Source organism: Geotrypetes seraphini, chromosome 4 (assembly GCF_902459505.1).
Source record: "Geotrypetes seraphini chromosome 4, aGeoSer1.1, whole genome shotgun sequence".
Classification (NCBI taxonomy): domain Eukaryota; kingdom Metazoa; phylum Chordata; class Amphibia; order Gymnophiona; family Dermophiidae; genus Geotrypetes; species Geotrypetes seraphini.
In genome coordinates, this window is record NC_047087.1 from 256,875,289 (window position 1) to 256,892,999 (window position 17,711).

The 17,711-nt window shown below is 43.2% G+C and overlaps 1 protein-coding gene across 3 annotated transcripts in view; it reads right to left on the reverse strand.

Annotated features, from left to right (window-relative positions):
• PANK1 (pantothenate kinase 1) overlaps nt 1–17,483 on the reverse strand; it is an 81,014-nt gene extending 63,531 nt beyond the window's left edge. The window contains exon 1 of one of the 3 annotated variants that reach the window (XM_033943818.1): nt 6,994–7,057. Coding sequence is in view for 1 of the 3 variants with exons in the window: in XM_033943816.1 (XP_033799707.1) it covers nt 16,431–16,458 (28 nt within the window). In the remaining 2 variants the exon portion in view is untranslated. Of the gene's footprint in view, nt 1–6,993; nt 7,058–16,430; nt 17,191–17,314 lie in introns of those variants that run through there. The other 2 variants (XM_033943816.1, XM_033943817.1) reach the window with 2 other exon arrangements.
• Nucleotides 17,484–17,711: the final 228 nt, after the last annotated feature.

The following is a 17,711-nucleotide window of genomic DNA, read 5'->3' on the forward strand; positions in this document are numbered from 1 at the left end:
AACACTCGAGTCGAATGAGCACGAAGCTGCTCCGGTAACCGCTTCCCCGCTATCAAATAAGCCGAAGCAATTGTTTCTCTGACCCAACGAGCAATGGAAGTCTTAGATGCCGCCATACCTTTGTTCTTGCCCACGAACAACACGAACAGGTGGTCCGACCTACGAAAGTCGTTAGTCACCCCCAAATAATGCAGAACAATCCTGCACACATCCAGGAAACGCAACGACAAGAAGCACTCTCCCCAATCCTCCCGCCGAAAAGCCGGGAGGAATAAACACTGGTTCACATGAAAGGAAGAAACCACCTTAGGCAGAAAGGACGGCACCGTCCGAACAGACACCCAACATCCGAAATGTGCAAAAAAGGATCCCTGCAAGACAGCACCTGCAACTCTGACACCCGTCTGGCTGAAGCCATAGCCACCAAAAACACCGTTTTCAAGGTGACATCTTTCAGAGTAGCAGTAGATAAAGGCTCAAACGGTGCCGCCCGCAAACCCCCAAGTACAAGTTTAAGACTCCACGCGGGACAGGTTCGTTTGACAGGAGGCCGAATATGGTGAACCCCCTTGAGGAATCGACGCGAGCGCAGAACGAGAGACCCGGCCCCTGTAACAAGCAATGGCCGCCACCTGAACCTTCAGGAAATTATAGGCCAATCCTTTAGCTACGCCCTCCTGCAGAAAGGAAAGAATAGCCGACAGAGACGCCTGGAAGGGCGAAATACCCTGCCCCCTACACCAAGACTCAAAAACTCTCCAGACTCTAGCATAGGAGGCAGAGGTAGAAATCTTTTTGGCTTGAAGAAGAGTGGAAATAACCTGTTCCGAATAGCCCCTATGTCTCAGCCGCGACCGTTCAAGAGCCAGGCCGTAAGACCAAAGTGGGACGGATTTTCCATGGAGATCGGACCCTGAGCCAGTAAGTCCGAAGTCACCGGGAACGTCAGCCGATCGCCCGCCGACAGTTGAATCAGGTCCACGTACCACGGCCGACGCAGCCAATCCGGAGCCACCAGGATCACCCTGCCCTGAAAGAGAGAGATGCGGTGCAACACCCGACCTATCATCGGCCAAGGAGGAAATACATACAGAAGGCAACCCGGAGGCCACGGGAGGGCTAACGCGTCCACCCCCTCCGACTCCTGTTCCTTGCGTCTGTTGAAGAATCGAGGAAGCTTTGCATTGCAGTATGAGACCATGAGATCCATCTCCGGGAGACCCCACCACAGGACCAGCAGATCGAACGCCTGAGTGGACAGCTCCCATTCGCCTGGATCGAGAAGATTTCTGCTGAGAAAGTCCGCCTGAACGTTTTCGTGACCCGCAATGTGTGTCGCCGAGAGAAGAGGAACATGCACCTCCGCCCATCGAAACAGAACCATCGCCTCGTCGGCCAACTGAAGACTCTGGGTACCCCCCTGGCGATTGATACACGCCACCGCCGTGACACTGTCCGAAAAGACCCTGGTCGGATGGTCCTGAACCATGGACTGAAATGCCAGAAGCGCAAGCCTGATCGCCCTCAACTCCAGCATATTGATCGACCACTGGGCCTCCTCCGGGGACCAAATTCCCTGCGCCGAGGCTTGAAGGCACTGTGCTCCCCAGCCCAGAAGACTGGTGTCCGTCGTAATTACGACCCAATCTGGCATCGCAAGTGGCATGCCCCGGAACAGATTGACCTCACTGAGCCACCACTGCATGCTGCGGGACGCCTGAGGACTCCACTGGAGATGCCGATTGTAGTCCTGAGACACCGGGGACCACCGGGAAAGAAGAGACTTCTGTAACGGCCTCATGTGGAACCGAGCCCAGGGCACCACCTCCAGAGCCGCCACCATCGAGCCCAGAACCTGTACATAATCCCAAACTCGAGGCCTGGGTGACCGAAGAAGCAGACGAACCTGAGACTGCAACTTCTCTCCCCGGTCCCGGGGCAGAAACACCTTCCCCAGACAAGTGTCGAACCTCACTCCCAGATGTTCCAATGACTGGGACGGGGACAGAGAGCTCTTGGGAAAGTTGATGATCCACCCCAAGGACTGAAGGAGAGTAACCGAAAGACTCTCCTGCTTGGAAGAGGCGCGGATCAACCAGTCGTCCAAGTAAGGGTGCACACGAATTCCCTCTTTGCGCAGAAATGCTGCCACCACCACCATCACCTTTGAAAAGGTGCGGGGAGCCGTGGCAAGACCAAAGGGCATCGCCCGAAATTGATAATGCTGGCCTAGGATCGCAAACCGAAGAAACCTCTGATGCAGATGCCAGATCGGAATATGGAGGTACGCCTCCTTGAGATTGAGGGACGTGAGAAACTCCCCAGGTTGAACCGCTGCAATAACTGAGCGAATAGTCTCCATACAGAAATGGCGAGCCCTGAGAAATTTGTTGACCCTCTTGAGATCCAGCACAGGTCTGACCGACCCCCCTTTTTTGGGCACAATGAAGTAAATGGAATACCTGCCGAGACCTACCGCCCCCAGATCCAGAAGCACTTGAAGAGTTAGGTGGACCGAGGCTCCCTTGGCCGCCCCGTGGCACGGGGATACCAAGAAAGAATCGGCGATGGGAGAGGAAAACTCTAACTTGTAATCGTCTCGAATAATGTCCAAAACCCACTGATCTGACGTTATCTTGGCCCACTCCGCCAGAAAGGCAGACAGCCGCCCCCCCAAGGGAATGGCGGAGGGAGCCAAGATCCCGTCATTGTGGAGTGCGATTTGCTGGAGCACGGGCTGGCTGAACTGATGTGGGTTTCGCTGTACGAAAGGAACTCTTTTGTGGAAACCTAGGTCTTGAAGTAGAGAAGGAACCGTAAGCGGGCTTACCTGGCCTATATCTCTTAACATCCCAGAAGCGTGGTCTGGCAGCCGACGACTTCAAAGAGGGTCGAGGCCTGTCCTCCGGTAAGCGCTGCGTTTTGGTATCGCCAAAATCCTTCACCAATTTGTCCAAATCCTCCCCAAACAACAAACGGCCCTTAAAAGGGAGTTTCACGAGCCGAAGCTTGGACGCCGCATCAGCCGCCCAATTACGGAGCCACAAAGATCTGCGAGAAACAACCGAAAGAGACATCTGCTTGGCAGAAGCGCGAATAATATCATACAAGGCATCCGCCAAATATGCCAGACCAGACTCCAAATCAGCCAGTTCCGAGGGGACAGAACCCCCGGACTCCATCATATTATCTGCCATCAGCTGAGACCATTGCAGACATGCCCGCGCAGCATACGAACTGCAAACCGCGGCTTGCAAGGTGACCGCTGCCACTTCAAAGGACATCTTCAGCGAAGATTCAATCTTCCTATCCTGGACATCCTTCAGCGCAACACCCCCCTCCACTAGCAAGGTAGTCTTTTTGGTGACCGCGGCCACCAGCGCGTCAACCCTGGGCAACTTAAACTTCTCAAGTTCATTCGGAGCAATAGGATACAATTGCCGCATGGCTTTCGACACCCTTAGACTGGCCTCCGGCGTGTCCCATTTGTTCGCGATAAGCTCCTGCATGGCTTCATGCACCGGAAAGGATCTAGGTGGCTTTCGCGTCCCTGCCATAAGGGGGTTCGAGGACCCAGAAACCTGAGGATCCTCCTGCGAGATGTTCAATCCCTGCAATGCCTTAGAAATTAAAGAGGAAAGTTCTTCCCTGTGAAAAAGCCGGAGCGCGGAAGGATCATACAAGTCCCTACCCTGGGGCTCCTCCGCTTCCAAGTCCAGCACCTCACCTTCCTCCAGCGACTCAGGAAGAGTAATAGATAAGGGGGAGATGGGGTCAGGGTCCCCCTCGTCCGCGGCCGCCAGACTGCGTCTCTTCGCCGCCTGAGACTGCGTCGGAGGGGAAGTAGCATGAGAAGCAGCAGCACCAGCAGTAGTAGTAGTAGTAGTAGTGGAAGTAGAAGAAACAGGCAGCAAAGGAAAAGTTAAATGGACTGGCTGAGCAGGCTGAGAGCTATGCAAAACAAAAGCACGGTGCATCAGCATGATAAACTCCGGCGAAAACGAGCCCATGCCAAATCCCGCCGGCCCTGCCTGCCCCGTGCAGTGAAGCGAAACCGCGGTTTCCCCCAGCGCTCCCAGCAGCCGCCGAAGTCACTTCAGACGCAGGCGCACACTGAAGCATGGCCGACTCAACCGCGAGGGAAGAGGAGCTCGATCGCGCCTCTCCCGCGCGTGAAAATTCCAAATCATACTTCGGCAGGAATGAATCCTCTGCCGGCGCATCTGCACAACCGGCAGAGCACAGTCCCGATGGTGTTCTGTGCTTCCCACAGCACGAACACCGCTTCACAGCCTCTGCCGCCATTTTTTTTTTTTTTTTACAAACGGAGAAAGCCCGCTAAAACCGTCGATGCAGCCCTTCCATCAGACAAACACCCGGTACCGACCAAACTGCACCAGACACCCTCAAAACAGCAAAAAACACTCACCCAAATCCTCACAGCACAACAGCAAACGAGTTATGGCTGGCAGTTGCAACAAGAAGCTGACCAAAAGGAACAGCCCAGCACAGTATAGGGAGGCTCAATACAATTTTTTTTTTTTTTTACACTGGAAAGAAGAAAATGCAGAGCCCAAGTGAACCCCTCAATCTACAGGAGGGGAGGGTGGAGAAGGGACCTGGGGGGCCCAGGTGTAGCTCCCAAAGCCGGCACCGCTCAGCCAGGCACCCCTGTCTCTCTGAAGAGAACAAGTCTCAACAGAAGACTAGAAATTCACACAAAAAGCACCAGGCACAGCCAGAATCCAGGAGCTAGATGTATAGCTACGAACCCCTGCTGGGAGATAGAGCAAACTGAATGTACAGGAGGAATGCCAGTCTATAAGACCACCTGTTAATCAGTTTCTCTATCTCCACCTGCTGGTCGATGTGAGCTATCCCACTAGTCTCTGGATTCATCTGCTGCTGTGCTAAGGAATCAAGGTTTCAGGAGCTCCCTAAAAACTGAATGATCATGAATCTGTTGTGTTATATAACCCTGTTTATTAACAGCAGAAAAGTACCAAAATAATAATGAAAATCTTTAAGTGATGATTTCTATAGTACAAACCCACTGTTTCATGTTCTGTTGCAAAATGCAGAATCATCTCAGCCATGGGCATCGGAACAGGGTTGGCCAAAAGGGACATGGCCCCCCACCAAAAAATTAATGGCTGGTCGGATGAGATAGCTCTCCCACCTCCCCCCTGGCCACTCCCATTTTAAATCTTTGAGCAGCAGCAATGATCGAGTCTGCTGCCGTTGGCATTCCCCAGAAGTCATTCTGCTGTGTCCAGTTGCTGTAGAATGAAGACTTCCAGGCCAGGCCAACGGCAGCAGGCTCACTCGTTGCCACTGCCGAAAGATTTAAAATGAGAGGAGTCGGGGAACAGGTGGGGGAGCCAGGAGCTGGAAAAAGAGGTCTAGGGCAGAGCTTCCCCCCCCCCCAACAAAAAGTGTTCCGCTGCATATGATCTCAGCAAACAGGCCTGCAATCCGTTTCGCAATCTACTAGTTAAGTCTTAATTCAATGTAAAGTTTTCCAAGTTTCCAAGTTTTATTTGATATACCGCTTAAAAAGTTGTCTAAGAAGTGTACAGAGTCATAAACAGATAAAATCTGGGGGATGGACATAATTTAGACAACAACAGTCTTAAATGACATATTGAAACATGAGGGAGAAGGGGAGAAATACAATTTATAATAGGAGAGAAGAACAATAAAGGTCAAATACAGTAGGAAGAGGGTATGCTCTTCCTTCTTTCTGAAGTCTGAGGATTACTCATCATAAGCATCCTTAAATAGGAAGGTCTTTAGATTTACTTTAAATTATATCAAAAATATCTCCTGCCAAGTCTAACAAACCTTCAGACTATCGAGTAAATTCTGCATAAAGACATATGCCAAACACTGGACTGATCCAATACAGTTGTAGCATGAGGCACTTATATTTTGTTAAACCAGACTTTGACAAATTTTCTTTTGATTAGGAGCCAGCTGAGATCTTTCCTTTTACTCACTTCCCCAAACTTCCCCCACTCCGAGTTATCTACTGCACAGGTCAAAGCAGATTATATCATTAAAGATACAGATAGCAGAGACAAGGCAGAATATCAACTTCTTACTAACCATAAACCATAACAAGTTGAAGAGTGAGGGAAAAGGGGGAATCTCTTCTGAAGTCAGTTCCCTTAGGGTCGAATTTACTAAGGCTGGTTTTCTATTCTGTATCCAAGGGAAAAGAAAATTTAGTAAATCAGATCCATATTATACCCCTACTGGTCATTGGTAGAAATTCAGAGCCAGCAGCCTCCTCTCCAACTAGTCTCTTTTTCCCTCACCCTATCCAATCATTGCTCAATCTCTCTCTTTTCAGCCTGTTCTTTACCACCAGTCTTCCTCTCCTATCCCACCATCTTCAACTTCTAATTCTCACCCCAGTTAGCTCCAACATCTCAAATGTCATGTCAGTCATGCCCCAGCCTCTATACCTGCCTCAGAAAACCAGGTCAACCACATCTCCAGCTTGGAAAATACTAAAAAGATTTGGGCTCTTCAGCTTGGAAAAGAAATGACTGAGGGAAGATATGATTGAAGTCTACAAAATCCTGAGTAGAGTAGAACGGGTACAAGTGAATTGATTTTTTACTCCATCAAAAATTACAAAGACTAGGGGACACTTGATGAAATACTTTTAAAACAAATAGGAAGAAATTTTTTCACTCAGAGAATAGTTAAGCTTCGGAATGCATTACCAGAGGCTGTGTTAAGAGCGGATAGCATAGCTGATTTTAAGAAAGGTTTGGACAATTTCCTGGAGGAAAAATCCATAGTCTGTTATTGAGAAAGACATGGGGGAAGCTACTGCTTGCCCTGAATCGGTAGCATGGAATATTGCTACTCCTTGGGTTTTGGTCAGGTACTAGTGAGAACGGGCTACTGGGCTTGATGGACCATTGGTCTGACCCAGTAAGGCTATTCTTATGTTCATCTCAGTAAGCCTGTTAGCCTCACCCTTATCGAGCTCCCTCACTGATCTTCAAGCTGCCATCCATGAAGCAAGATCTTTTGTCCTCTCTTCTGAAGCCAAAATCTATAAATTAATCTTTCACACATGGCTATTATTAATGGGCTGCTTTGAGTTAAGGAACATTTATATATACTCAATTATTCAGCCAAAATCTTCATAGGTCCTTATTTTCATGAATCCAACTGTTTCAATAAATTATTCATTTTTTCAAAACAATTCAGTGAAAAGTCACTTATCTATTCATTTAATCGTTGTGAGGATTACACCTCCTGACATGACCATGTTTCAAAATTTCTTCTTCAGGGACAAGAGTACTCACATAATTTAAATCACTTTGCTTCCAACTATTACTTCAGCTCAGTTATTGCTCTACAGCAGTTTTGATTTCCTTATTATAAAAATCTAAACAGGAATACCATGCTCTCTGCACCATGTACCTAAGTATGAGTCTGAATCAATAGGTCAAACTTTCAGAATATCCCTAATGAATATGCTTGAGAAAAAGAGTGCATAAAATGGAAGTAGTAGATTTGTAAATCTTGCATGCATATTCATTAAGGATATCCTGAAAACCTGACCTGTTGGCAGCTCCTGAGAACCAGAAGTGAAAACCAAGGGTCCAAGGGCTAGAGTTACTAATCTGCATTAACATATCTTATTACACTTTAATGCTTGCTTTTATTTAATGCAGGTTAAATCATCATCAATAGGGTTTATTTACCAATAGCACACATTAATGCAGGATGATTAATTTAGCTTTATGTTTGTACCTAAGGCAAAAAAGGGTTAAGTGACTTGGTTAGGTCACAAGGAGCAACAGTGGGAGAAATGGGATTTGAACACTGGCTTACACTCTACTGCTTTAGCCACTAGGCTATCTTTGCTTTCTCCCCAGTTCTCACACCAACTTCATTATCCATCCCTTCTTTCTACTGGACCATGTTGACTCTATTAAAATCCTAACCTTCCATGTTGACTCTATTAAAAAACCTAACCTTCCATAACCATATAAGTTCTGTAATTAAATCATGTTTTTTCAAGCTGCGCCTGATTCACTCAATCTCTAAATTCTTAGAACCAAAATCCATTAACAATATGGTACATTCATTAATGCAAAATTAAATTACTGTAATAGCTTATTTATAGGAGAACCCCAGAAAGAATTAAAATGTTTACAAATAATTCAAAATGCCGCAATACAATTAATAACAAAATCTAGAAAATCCGACCATGTTACCCCCCTACTTCGAAATGCCCATTGGCTGCCAATTAATCAAAGAATGTCTTACAAAATCTCTCTCAACATTTAAAACAGTTCATTCTAAACTGCCCCAATTTATTGATAAATATCTTATCCCATATGACCCACCCCACAGTCTTAGATCATCTAATCATAAATTGCTGATGGTCCCCTCCCTTCATATAATAGGAACCAAAAGGCATGACTTTTTCTCAGTCGTAGTCCTCAATTTTGGAATACCCTACCAGCTCTTGTTAGAGAAGAAGCTAATCTCGAATGTTTCAAAAGCCTACTTAAGAGTCATTTATTTAAAGAAGCTTTTAACATTTGATTTAAATTTTACAGTATCCTTTTTAACTCCCTTAAGGAATTAAGCAGCAACGAGCCCTTTCCTTTTGTTTTTTTTTCCTTTGTCTTTTGTTCCTATCCAAATTGTATTTCTAACCCTATTTCCTTTTGTCTCCCGTCTGTCTGTCTCGTTTATTCCTTTTTAATGTGCCAATTATTAGTTGATGTTTCTTTGTAATTGCTTTCTTTTTGTAAGTATTAATGGTATTGTTAATGGCATTTTTATTATGTTCATGCTCTTTTTATATATATATATATATATTGTAAACTCGCTTAGAAATTAGATAAGCGATTAAATCAAATTTTAATAAAATCTTGAAACCTTATTTCTCTCCTTCCCTCCAGTCCTTTTTCCTTCACTTCACCTCAGTATTCTTCCCCTCTCTCGTTCTCATCCCCTTTATCTGATCCAGTAGCCTTCATGTTACACATGGGTATTAAGAGTTAAGACTCAAAAATGTGAGCTCTTAGTCTAGATTTGTATAGGACCAGAGAGAGAGAGAGAGAATAACATTGATTCAGAAGTCTATTCCAGGTGCAAGAGCATTTAAAGTAAGACATGAAATGGAAGGGTATAAAAAAGTGACCTATCTAATGAACAGAATTCTCAGGGAAAGGTATAGGGAAAGTTACTGCATAATGAATGTATTTTAAATATTTTTGAAGTCAGTAAGTGGAGTTTGAGCTGTATATGGAAATGGATAAGGAGCTAATTAAGTGAATTGAGGAGAGGGGTTGTATGAGTGTAGCGACACTGACAGAAGATAAATGGTACAGCAAAATTTTGAACAGATTGAAGGGAAGAGCGAATTTATTGGGAGACCTGTGAGAAGCAAGTTGAAAGTAATCTAAGCAGGACATAATGATAGTGTGGATAAAGGTTTTGGTAGCATGCTCATACAAAAAGGGACACATTTTGGTGATGTTATAAAAAAAAGGACAGGTCTTGACAGCTTAGTGCAGAGAAAGAAGATGACCCTAAGGTTATGAGTTGAGGCTGGAGTTTGGTATAATTTACAGAATGGGGTATATGGGCAGTAAGGATGTCCAGAGCAGAGACTAGTATTATAAGAAGAATTTGTCTCATTAACAGACTCATATAACAGAGGAGGAGAGGAGAGGAGAAACAGTGGTAGAGAGAATGCCATGGTCAATTTCCTAACGGTAACTGGATAAGACTGAAGGGAAGGGTGATTAGGGGTGAAAGTCATCAGATGATGGTCAGAGAAGGGAAGACAGATTATCATGCAGCTCTTGTATCTGAGAAATGCATATAGAGTGACAATGTTGAATATTTTAAAGAACAAATTTCTCTGTGAACTGTAGTAAAAGGTAAGATTTAAGAGATCCTTAATGGAATGTCTAAGAGCTTGAGAGGAAGCGTCATTTGCAAACATATTGAGCTCTGGTATGCAGCATAAACAGATGAGGTTTTGAAAGGTGATTGCACTCAAATGGCAGTGTGGCTTAAAATCTACAAACCTGATAAAAACCTCAGGAAATAGTGATGCCAAGTACTACTCCTGAAATTTTTAATTTGGAAAGTCTATGGGCTCCTTTTACTAAGCTGCGGTAGCGTTTTTAGCGTGCACTAACCCCCATGCTACACGGAAAAACTAATGCCAGCTCAATGGAGGCATTAGCGTCTAGCGCACGCTAAAACCGCTAGCGCAGATTAGTATAAGGAGCTCTATATCACTAAGACGAATAAAAAAATTTAATGTTTATGGCCTATTTTGTATGTTATTTTCCTCCTTATCTATATTTGTGGATAGGCAGCTTATAAGTAATTTTAAATAAAAATAAATAAATAATTGTACATTTCATTTAACTAATAATTAGCTTCTGTGTGCATATGTGTATCTTTAATAACTTGCAAAAGCCTATAGGTTTGAATTTGAGAAAGAAAGAGTTACTTGTAGGCTAATGGAAAGTTTGGAGTTTTGCAGTTTTTAGTGGTCCTTTTATATAGGAATATAATGGGTGTCTGAGCATTTTAGTGCACCTTAGTAAAAGGATCTCCTAAGTATGTTAAAGAAATTAGGGCTTCAGTTACGGTTTCTCATTAATTAGTCTTCTTATTTCTAATTTGTACATTAGTTTAATTTATACCCTTTTTATTGTATAAGACTAGTTTTAATTCAATAAAGGCAAGAACTTGCCATTTTTATTAGGGATTTGGGGTTTACAAACATTCTCAGCCATTTTACGTGTACTGCAAGAGAACAGTCCTTTTTAAATTGGTATAAGGTCCCCTTACTTGTCTAAATAGAATCTGGTGCTTAAATTAGGTATCGAACCAACTTGTAAAGTTGATCTGCACTACTGAGTTTAGGCATTATGGGCTCCGGTGTGTGCAGTAAAACCTGTAGCGCACCTTCGTAAAAACGAAGGTGCGCTACAGGTTTTACCGCACACACCGGATTAGCGTGCGCTAGCCAAAAATCTACCGCCTGCTCAAAAGGAGGTGGTAGCGGCTAGCGCATGTGGCATTTTAGCGCACGCTATTCCGCGTGTTAAGGCCCAAGCGCGCCTTTGTAAAAAGAGCCGCATGTATATGAAAGGTTCAAATAGTTCTGAGTTTGGTCTTCATCATGAAATTTAATGGGAACTTTTCATAACTGATCAAAACATTTTTAGAATATTTACAAAAATGAGTTCTTTTTGCTCATCTGCCTGGACAAGGTTGTGTGACCATTTATAAACATTTGGGTCTACACAGCCAAACACTGTCCAACAAACAGTCTACAAAGATTATCCCATAAAGCAAACCAAAGTATCAATGCAGAAAGACCACGACTAATATCTCACCATCTCTAGGCCTCTCTAATCATCACATATAAATACCACCTCTTCCCTATAAAATATAGCCTGAATTGGTTTACAAATCATATGGGGGACCTTTTACTAAGCTGTAATAAAAATGGCTTGTGCTTTTTTTAGTCTGTGGATTTACCCATATGCTGAGGCCACTATTAACATAGCTGTAAAATGGATAATCTTCCATATTTCCTATTAAAAACCAAGTGCTAATTTCTCTGTTAGTGTGTGGCCATTACTGCCACCTATTTACCACTAATTGGATAGCAAACAGCGATGTAGCTGCGTTGATTAGCAAAGAGCATGCCTATTCTCTGCTTCCAAACATGCCCATGCTATAAAATAAAACCAATTTTTTAGCACATGGGTAGCCTGCACCAATTCTAAAAATACTGTGGGACATCTAGACACACCCATTGTAGTAGTGTGAAATTTAACCTGTGGTAAGCATGTGTTAATGCTTACCACAGCTTAGTAAAAGGGCCTCATAGTTAATTAAAAAGCCCAAAAAAATCCACCCCAATCAAATACAACTAAGCCTCTTGATAAAATTTGTGAAACAAAAATTTCTATAACCCCCCCTTTTTACAAAGCCACAGTAGTGGCTGCCACCCAACAAACACTACGATGCCAATTAAATCCCTATGGGCATCGGAGCAATTACCACAGTAGCAGCCGCTACCGTGGCTTTGTAAAAGGAGCCCTAAATTTCTCCGATACTGAAGATAAGAATCAAAGTTCTTGACAGACCCAAGAAGAGTGTTCTAAGCTGAAGCTGCCCTATATAAGAACGGTTGCTCCATAGCTTTCTTAAAACAAATAGACTATGGACTCCTTTTACAAAGGTGTGTTAGTGTTTTTAAGTTTCAAGTTTCAAGTTTATTAGGTTTTTTATATACCGCCTATCCAGGTTATCTAAGCGGTTTTACAATCAGGTACTCAAGCATTTTTAGCGCATGCACTGGATTAGCGCACGGTACCCAAAAAACTACTGCCTGCTCAAGAGGAGGCAGTAGCGGCTAGTGCGTGCGGCATTTTAGTGCACGCTATTCCGCACATTAAGGCCCTAAAACGCCTTTGTAAAAGGAGCCCTTAAAGAAGGAAAAGATCAACATGTGAACTCAACTTTGCCTTTGGGTCAGCTTTCCTGTGGTGGGAGCCAATGAAGTTTCACAAATACAAATTATCCCACTTTGAAGTGTCAAATATGGGAAAAGAGGGTAAAAGGTCTCAGAAACCCGCTTGATTTAACACATAAATGTGTAGTATCAAGACTAGGTGGGTTAGAGTCTCAATCATTGACCCTAATCTCCACCTCCTCCCCATTGTTTTACTTAAATGTTACTGTAATCAATATATTATGTACTCCAATTTTTCAAAGAATTTATAACGAAATATTTTCACTTATCTTTAATGTGTAGAGTCACTAGCCTGCCCCGACAGGACCCGTTTCGCCATGAAATGGCTTTGTCAAGGATTCTAAGGACACTATTTTAGGCAGCATTAAAGTGCAAAGCCAAAACTACAAACAAAAGATTAGCTTTTAGTAAAGTAAGTGGCCATGTGAAGAAATAGTGAAGGCAACAAATTAAATTTTACTTGGATCAATGGCAACCAATGCGTTATAGACAAGAACATTTAAATGACAGTGGGAGATGTTAAACACTTACTGTGGGCTTTACTTTCACAATGTAAAAATCCCGCAATAAGTGCCCATGAAAGGCTGGAGTGGAATCTGGGAGACAGGCAATGGCAGCTATTATATAATAGGTAACCATGTCATAATTGTCATAACTTCTGGTAGAATGGCTACACTGAGGGAGGAGTAGCCCAGTGGTTAGAGCTACAGTCTCAGCACCCTGAGGTTGTGGGTTCAAGCCCAGCCCTGTCCTTCCTCATTTAGCCCCTGGGCAAGTCACCTAATCCTCCATTGCCCCAAGTACGTTAGGTATATTATGACCCCACCTGAATGTAAAAACTGCTTAGATAACCTCCACTGTTAGACAGTATATTAAAAAATAACTACCTTAACCCTCATGAGGTGGTGTTAAATGCAGCTATGCTACTGACCAGTAGTGCAGCAGCTGTCCATCGACAGTCTAATTAAAAAAAAACAACTCCAGTTGCCATGATCACCATATCTACCCCCCTCCTCAACCTTATTCACCTCCATCAGATTATCCCAAACCAAGGGCTCCTTTTGTCACGCTGCACTAGCGGTTTAACGTGCGTAATAGCGTGCGTTACACTGCTGGCTGCGCTAGCCGTTACCGCCTCCTCTTGAGCAGGCGGTAGTTTTTAGGCCAGTGCAGGGGTTAGCGCCTGATGAAAAGTCACGCGCGTTAACCCCGCTAGCGTGGCTTGATAAAAGAAGCCCCAAATCCCTCCCAATCAAGCTCCCCCAAGAGTAAAAATCTTCCCAGCAAACATAGCTATATACCTGACTCCTCCCCTTGGACCATCACAGGATTCACTCAGGGGTTGTCCTGGTAGTCTAGTGCTCTCACTCTGTGCAAGCTTTGGAAATCAAAATGTTGCTTAGTACCATTAGGCTACTACTAGGGGTAGTATCATTAAGGGTCAGCCTGCCATATAAAGTAATTGCCAGGTTATCAGATCAGAAGGGGAGGTAAGGATTGAAGAGGGAGACTGGAGCGGGGGAACACTGTATGGGGGGGGGGGCAGGAGTAAAAGGTGCAGCTGTGTATCTTTTTTGAGGACCAGTGGATCACATTACAATACATGATTCTTCAGTCTGCCAAGGAATGTAATGCAGGCCCATTTGGCAAGTGTCTGCCCTTTCTGGTAATTGCAGGGCACATGTTGCCACATCGGCATTTATCACACCTTAAGATTTGCACTTTAAGAAACAGGCCCTAGTGTTACCTATGCAATATACTTGATTTTCTTTCCTGCATACATAAATGGCTTGTTGCATGTTCTGTAGAAACTACAATAATACTATAAAATGTAGCCCTCTCTAAATAAAACTATGCATTTATTTTCATACTACAATTCCTATCCATTATGTGAGGGCTGAGGCAGATGAATTTGAAGGTTGCTTTCACCTATATAGGTCATTGGTGAGGCCACACTTGGAGTATTGTGTTCAGTTTTGGAGGCAGTATCTGGTGAAGGATATAAAAAAAAGACTTGAACCGGGCCAGAGAAAGGCGATGAAAATGGTAAGGGGTTTGAACAAAAAGAAGTATGAGAAGAGACTGGAAGACCAAAATATGTATACTCTGGAGGAAAGAAAGGACAGGGGAGATATGATACAGATACTTGAAAGGTATTCATATAGAACCAAATCTTTTCCAGAGAAAAGAAAATGGTAAAACTAGAGGGCATAATTTGAGGTTATAGGGAGGAAGACTCAGGAGCAATGTTAGGAAATTCTTTTTTCACAGAGAGTGTGGTAGATGCCTGGAATGCCTTCCCAAGGGAAAATGGTGATGGAATTCAAAAAAAGTGTGGGATAAACAGAGGATCTATATCTCGGCATAACAAAGACCTGCCTTCAAAGACTCCAACTGATACAAAATACCGCTGCAAAATTAATCTTTGGACAAAGTAAATCTGACCATGTGTCTCCTTTGCTTTTAAACCTTCACTGGCTCCCGGTCCATCTCAGGATTCACTTTAAATGTGCATATATATTACTTTTAAAATTCTATATGGTATCTTTAGCCCTCTTATCCCTTTATTATGGAATGCTTATAGATTCTCCTATGCAAGAGGCACCCAACAATTCAAACTCTCCCTCACTTCGGTGAAAGGAATCCAAGAAATCAAGAATTTCAGTCAATCCTTGGTTTTTAAATTTTCTCAACTATGGAATGAACTTCCTCTTATCTTAAGGTGTCCTGATCCTTTTGAACTTTTTGCAAATCTTTAAAAAATATTTTATTTGCCAAACACTTCAGAAATCAGTCACATTAATATCTTCTTACCGTTACTTTTTTGCATTTCTTTTAGTTACTGTTAACCGAGTCGAGCTCCATTTTGGTTGAAGACCCGGTATACAAAGTTAAGTTTTAGTTTAGTTTAGAAGTATGTATAAGAACTAAGGCCAGTATTGGACAGACTTGCACAGTCTGTGTCCCATATATGGTGATGGGCTGGGAAGGGCATCAATGGGAACTCCACTAACTTGGAACATGAGGAGATTAGCGGCCAGATTTTTAAGGTAGATATCTTGCAAACAATGGGATGGTTGGATTGGCTGAAGTGAGCTTGGACGGCAACGTCAGCATTTGGAACCTAGGACAATACCAGCTGGACTTTACAGTCTATGGCCCAGAAATATCAAAGAAGAGACAAGTTAATTTAATCATGTATTTTTAATGGGTATAACTGATGGGCAGACTGGATGGTCTGTTCTAGTCTTTATCTGCCGTCATTTACTATGTTACCTAGATGTCATTTAACAATTCTAAAATAACACATCCAGAAAGCTATAGTACAAGACAGAACATGGAAAAATACTTTTACTGTACTTGAATAGCATACCTGTAATTATTGTTGAAAATTAACCTTCAGCAGAATTAACTGGGTATTAAAATCAGAACTAATTATATAATTAGAACTCTTTTTCACTGATGAAAAGTGCTATTTATTTTTTGAGCCTCTGAGCTATTTGCAGATCAGCCTTTAGCTAGTAGAACTCATTCATTCATTGGTGTAAATGGCACTACTTTTTTCCAGTGTTATGTACAAAAAGTACAAAATTCATATTATAAAAACTGAAATTACATGTTGCACACTATTTGTTACAGCATAACTGGGTCAAAATAAACCACCTTATAGACTACTGTATTGCGTTTGTATTTACCGCCGACAGTGCACCGTACTATAACTAAGAGAAAGAATGACAACCCACCTCTCAATTAAGTGCTCATCACTATCTGGAAACAAAAATACAGTACAGTATACGTATTTTTGTTTTCCTAATCTTAAATGTTCAAATGAATTCTAATTCTAATATGACATAAACTGATTGTTATTACTTACTGTGTCTCCTGCCATTTATAAGCTTCATTTAAATCTCTTAAGTCACACAACAAGGAACAAGAAGCAACCAGCTGATCGATCGACTGCTACTTCAGATATCTTTGGAAAGAGATAATCCAAGCAATGCTCTGTGGATCTACATTCTAAACTTATACTACTTTGATGCTCTTCTGGCCAAAGTCACATTCACATTTTTTTTTCTGGATGTTAATTGCGAAATGGCTGAGAATGCTAGACTTGTGCACACAGTAGTTACTACCGGCCCACCAAAGCTACAGAAAGCATGCTTTTCTCACTCCCATTGGATGATCACTGACCGAGCCCACATGGTGTCAGGGGGAGTGTCAGAACAAGAGACCGTCTTATTGGCTGTGACCTGCTTGGTATTTAACCACCAGTTACTAGAGCTTGTCAGACTATACACCAAATGACCCGGTATTCACCAATCCATGATTGCGATCTACAAATAGCGAGCATCTATACAAATAAACTAAAACCAATGCACTAGTTCATTTTAGTCTCGCTCATATTTTTTCTGCTGCCCGTGTAAATAAAGAAGCTTCAGAAACAGAACTGTGGTATCCTAAAGCCTCTCCATCCCCAAGCTAATATTGGGCAAAAACCACTCGCTCAGAATAAAGAAGAGGTCACTTATTAAATTGGAGGTATATTTAGCACATAGTGGAGACGTAAACTTCGGGAAAGGGGTGAGCTACCCGGTGTCCCAAAAAGCTCACAAGTACATATAGCACCGGAAAATACTTGCATCTCCGGTGCTAATGAGACTGCAAATCTGCGAGAGGATACTGCAGCATTGCCAATAGAGCGAGCGGTTTTCCTATCAAATGAGGCTCCTCTTCTTTTTTTTTTTTTTTTTTTTTTACCTCGCTGTCGTTTACAATGAGCCACAGTTCCCCCTCCTCTCTCTCTCCTTGCTTCTGCATTCAGCTCCCACCAATACTGCAAAAAGAGAATGTGGAGCAAAGGCAGCCCTCTTCAGCGCATGCGCATCAAAATGGACTATTGCCTGCCTTGAAAAGCAGCCAGTGCTGCTTCCGTTTCCGTAGTCACGGCTACTGCGCCTGCTCCTTGTTGGATTCCCTCCCCCGTCCCGCTAAAAACAAACAAACAAAAAACGTGGGACATGTAATTTTAGGGGTGAAGCTACTTGTAGGTTCTACTTTAAGCTTCTTTTACAAAGCCGCGATAATCGTTCCAATGCCAATAGGGATTTAATTGGCGTCGGAGCGTTTGCCGCGCGGCTTTGTAAAAAAAAAAAAA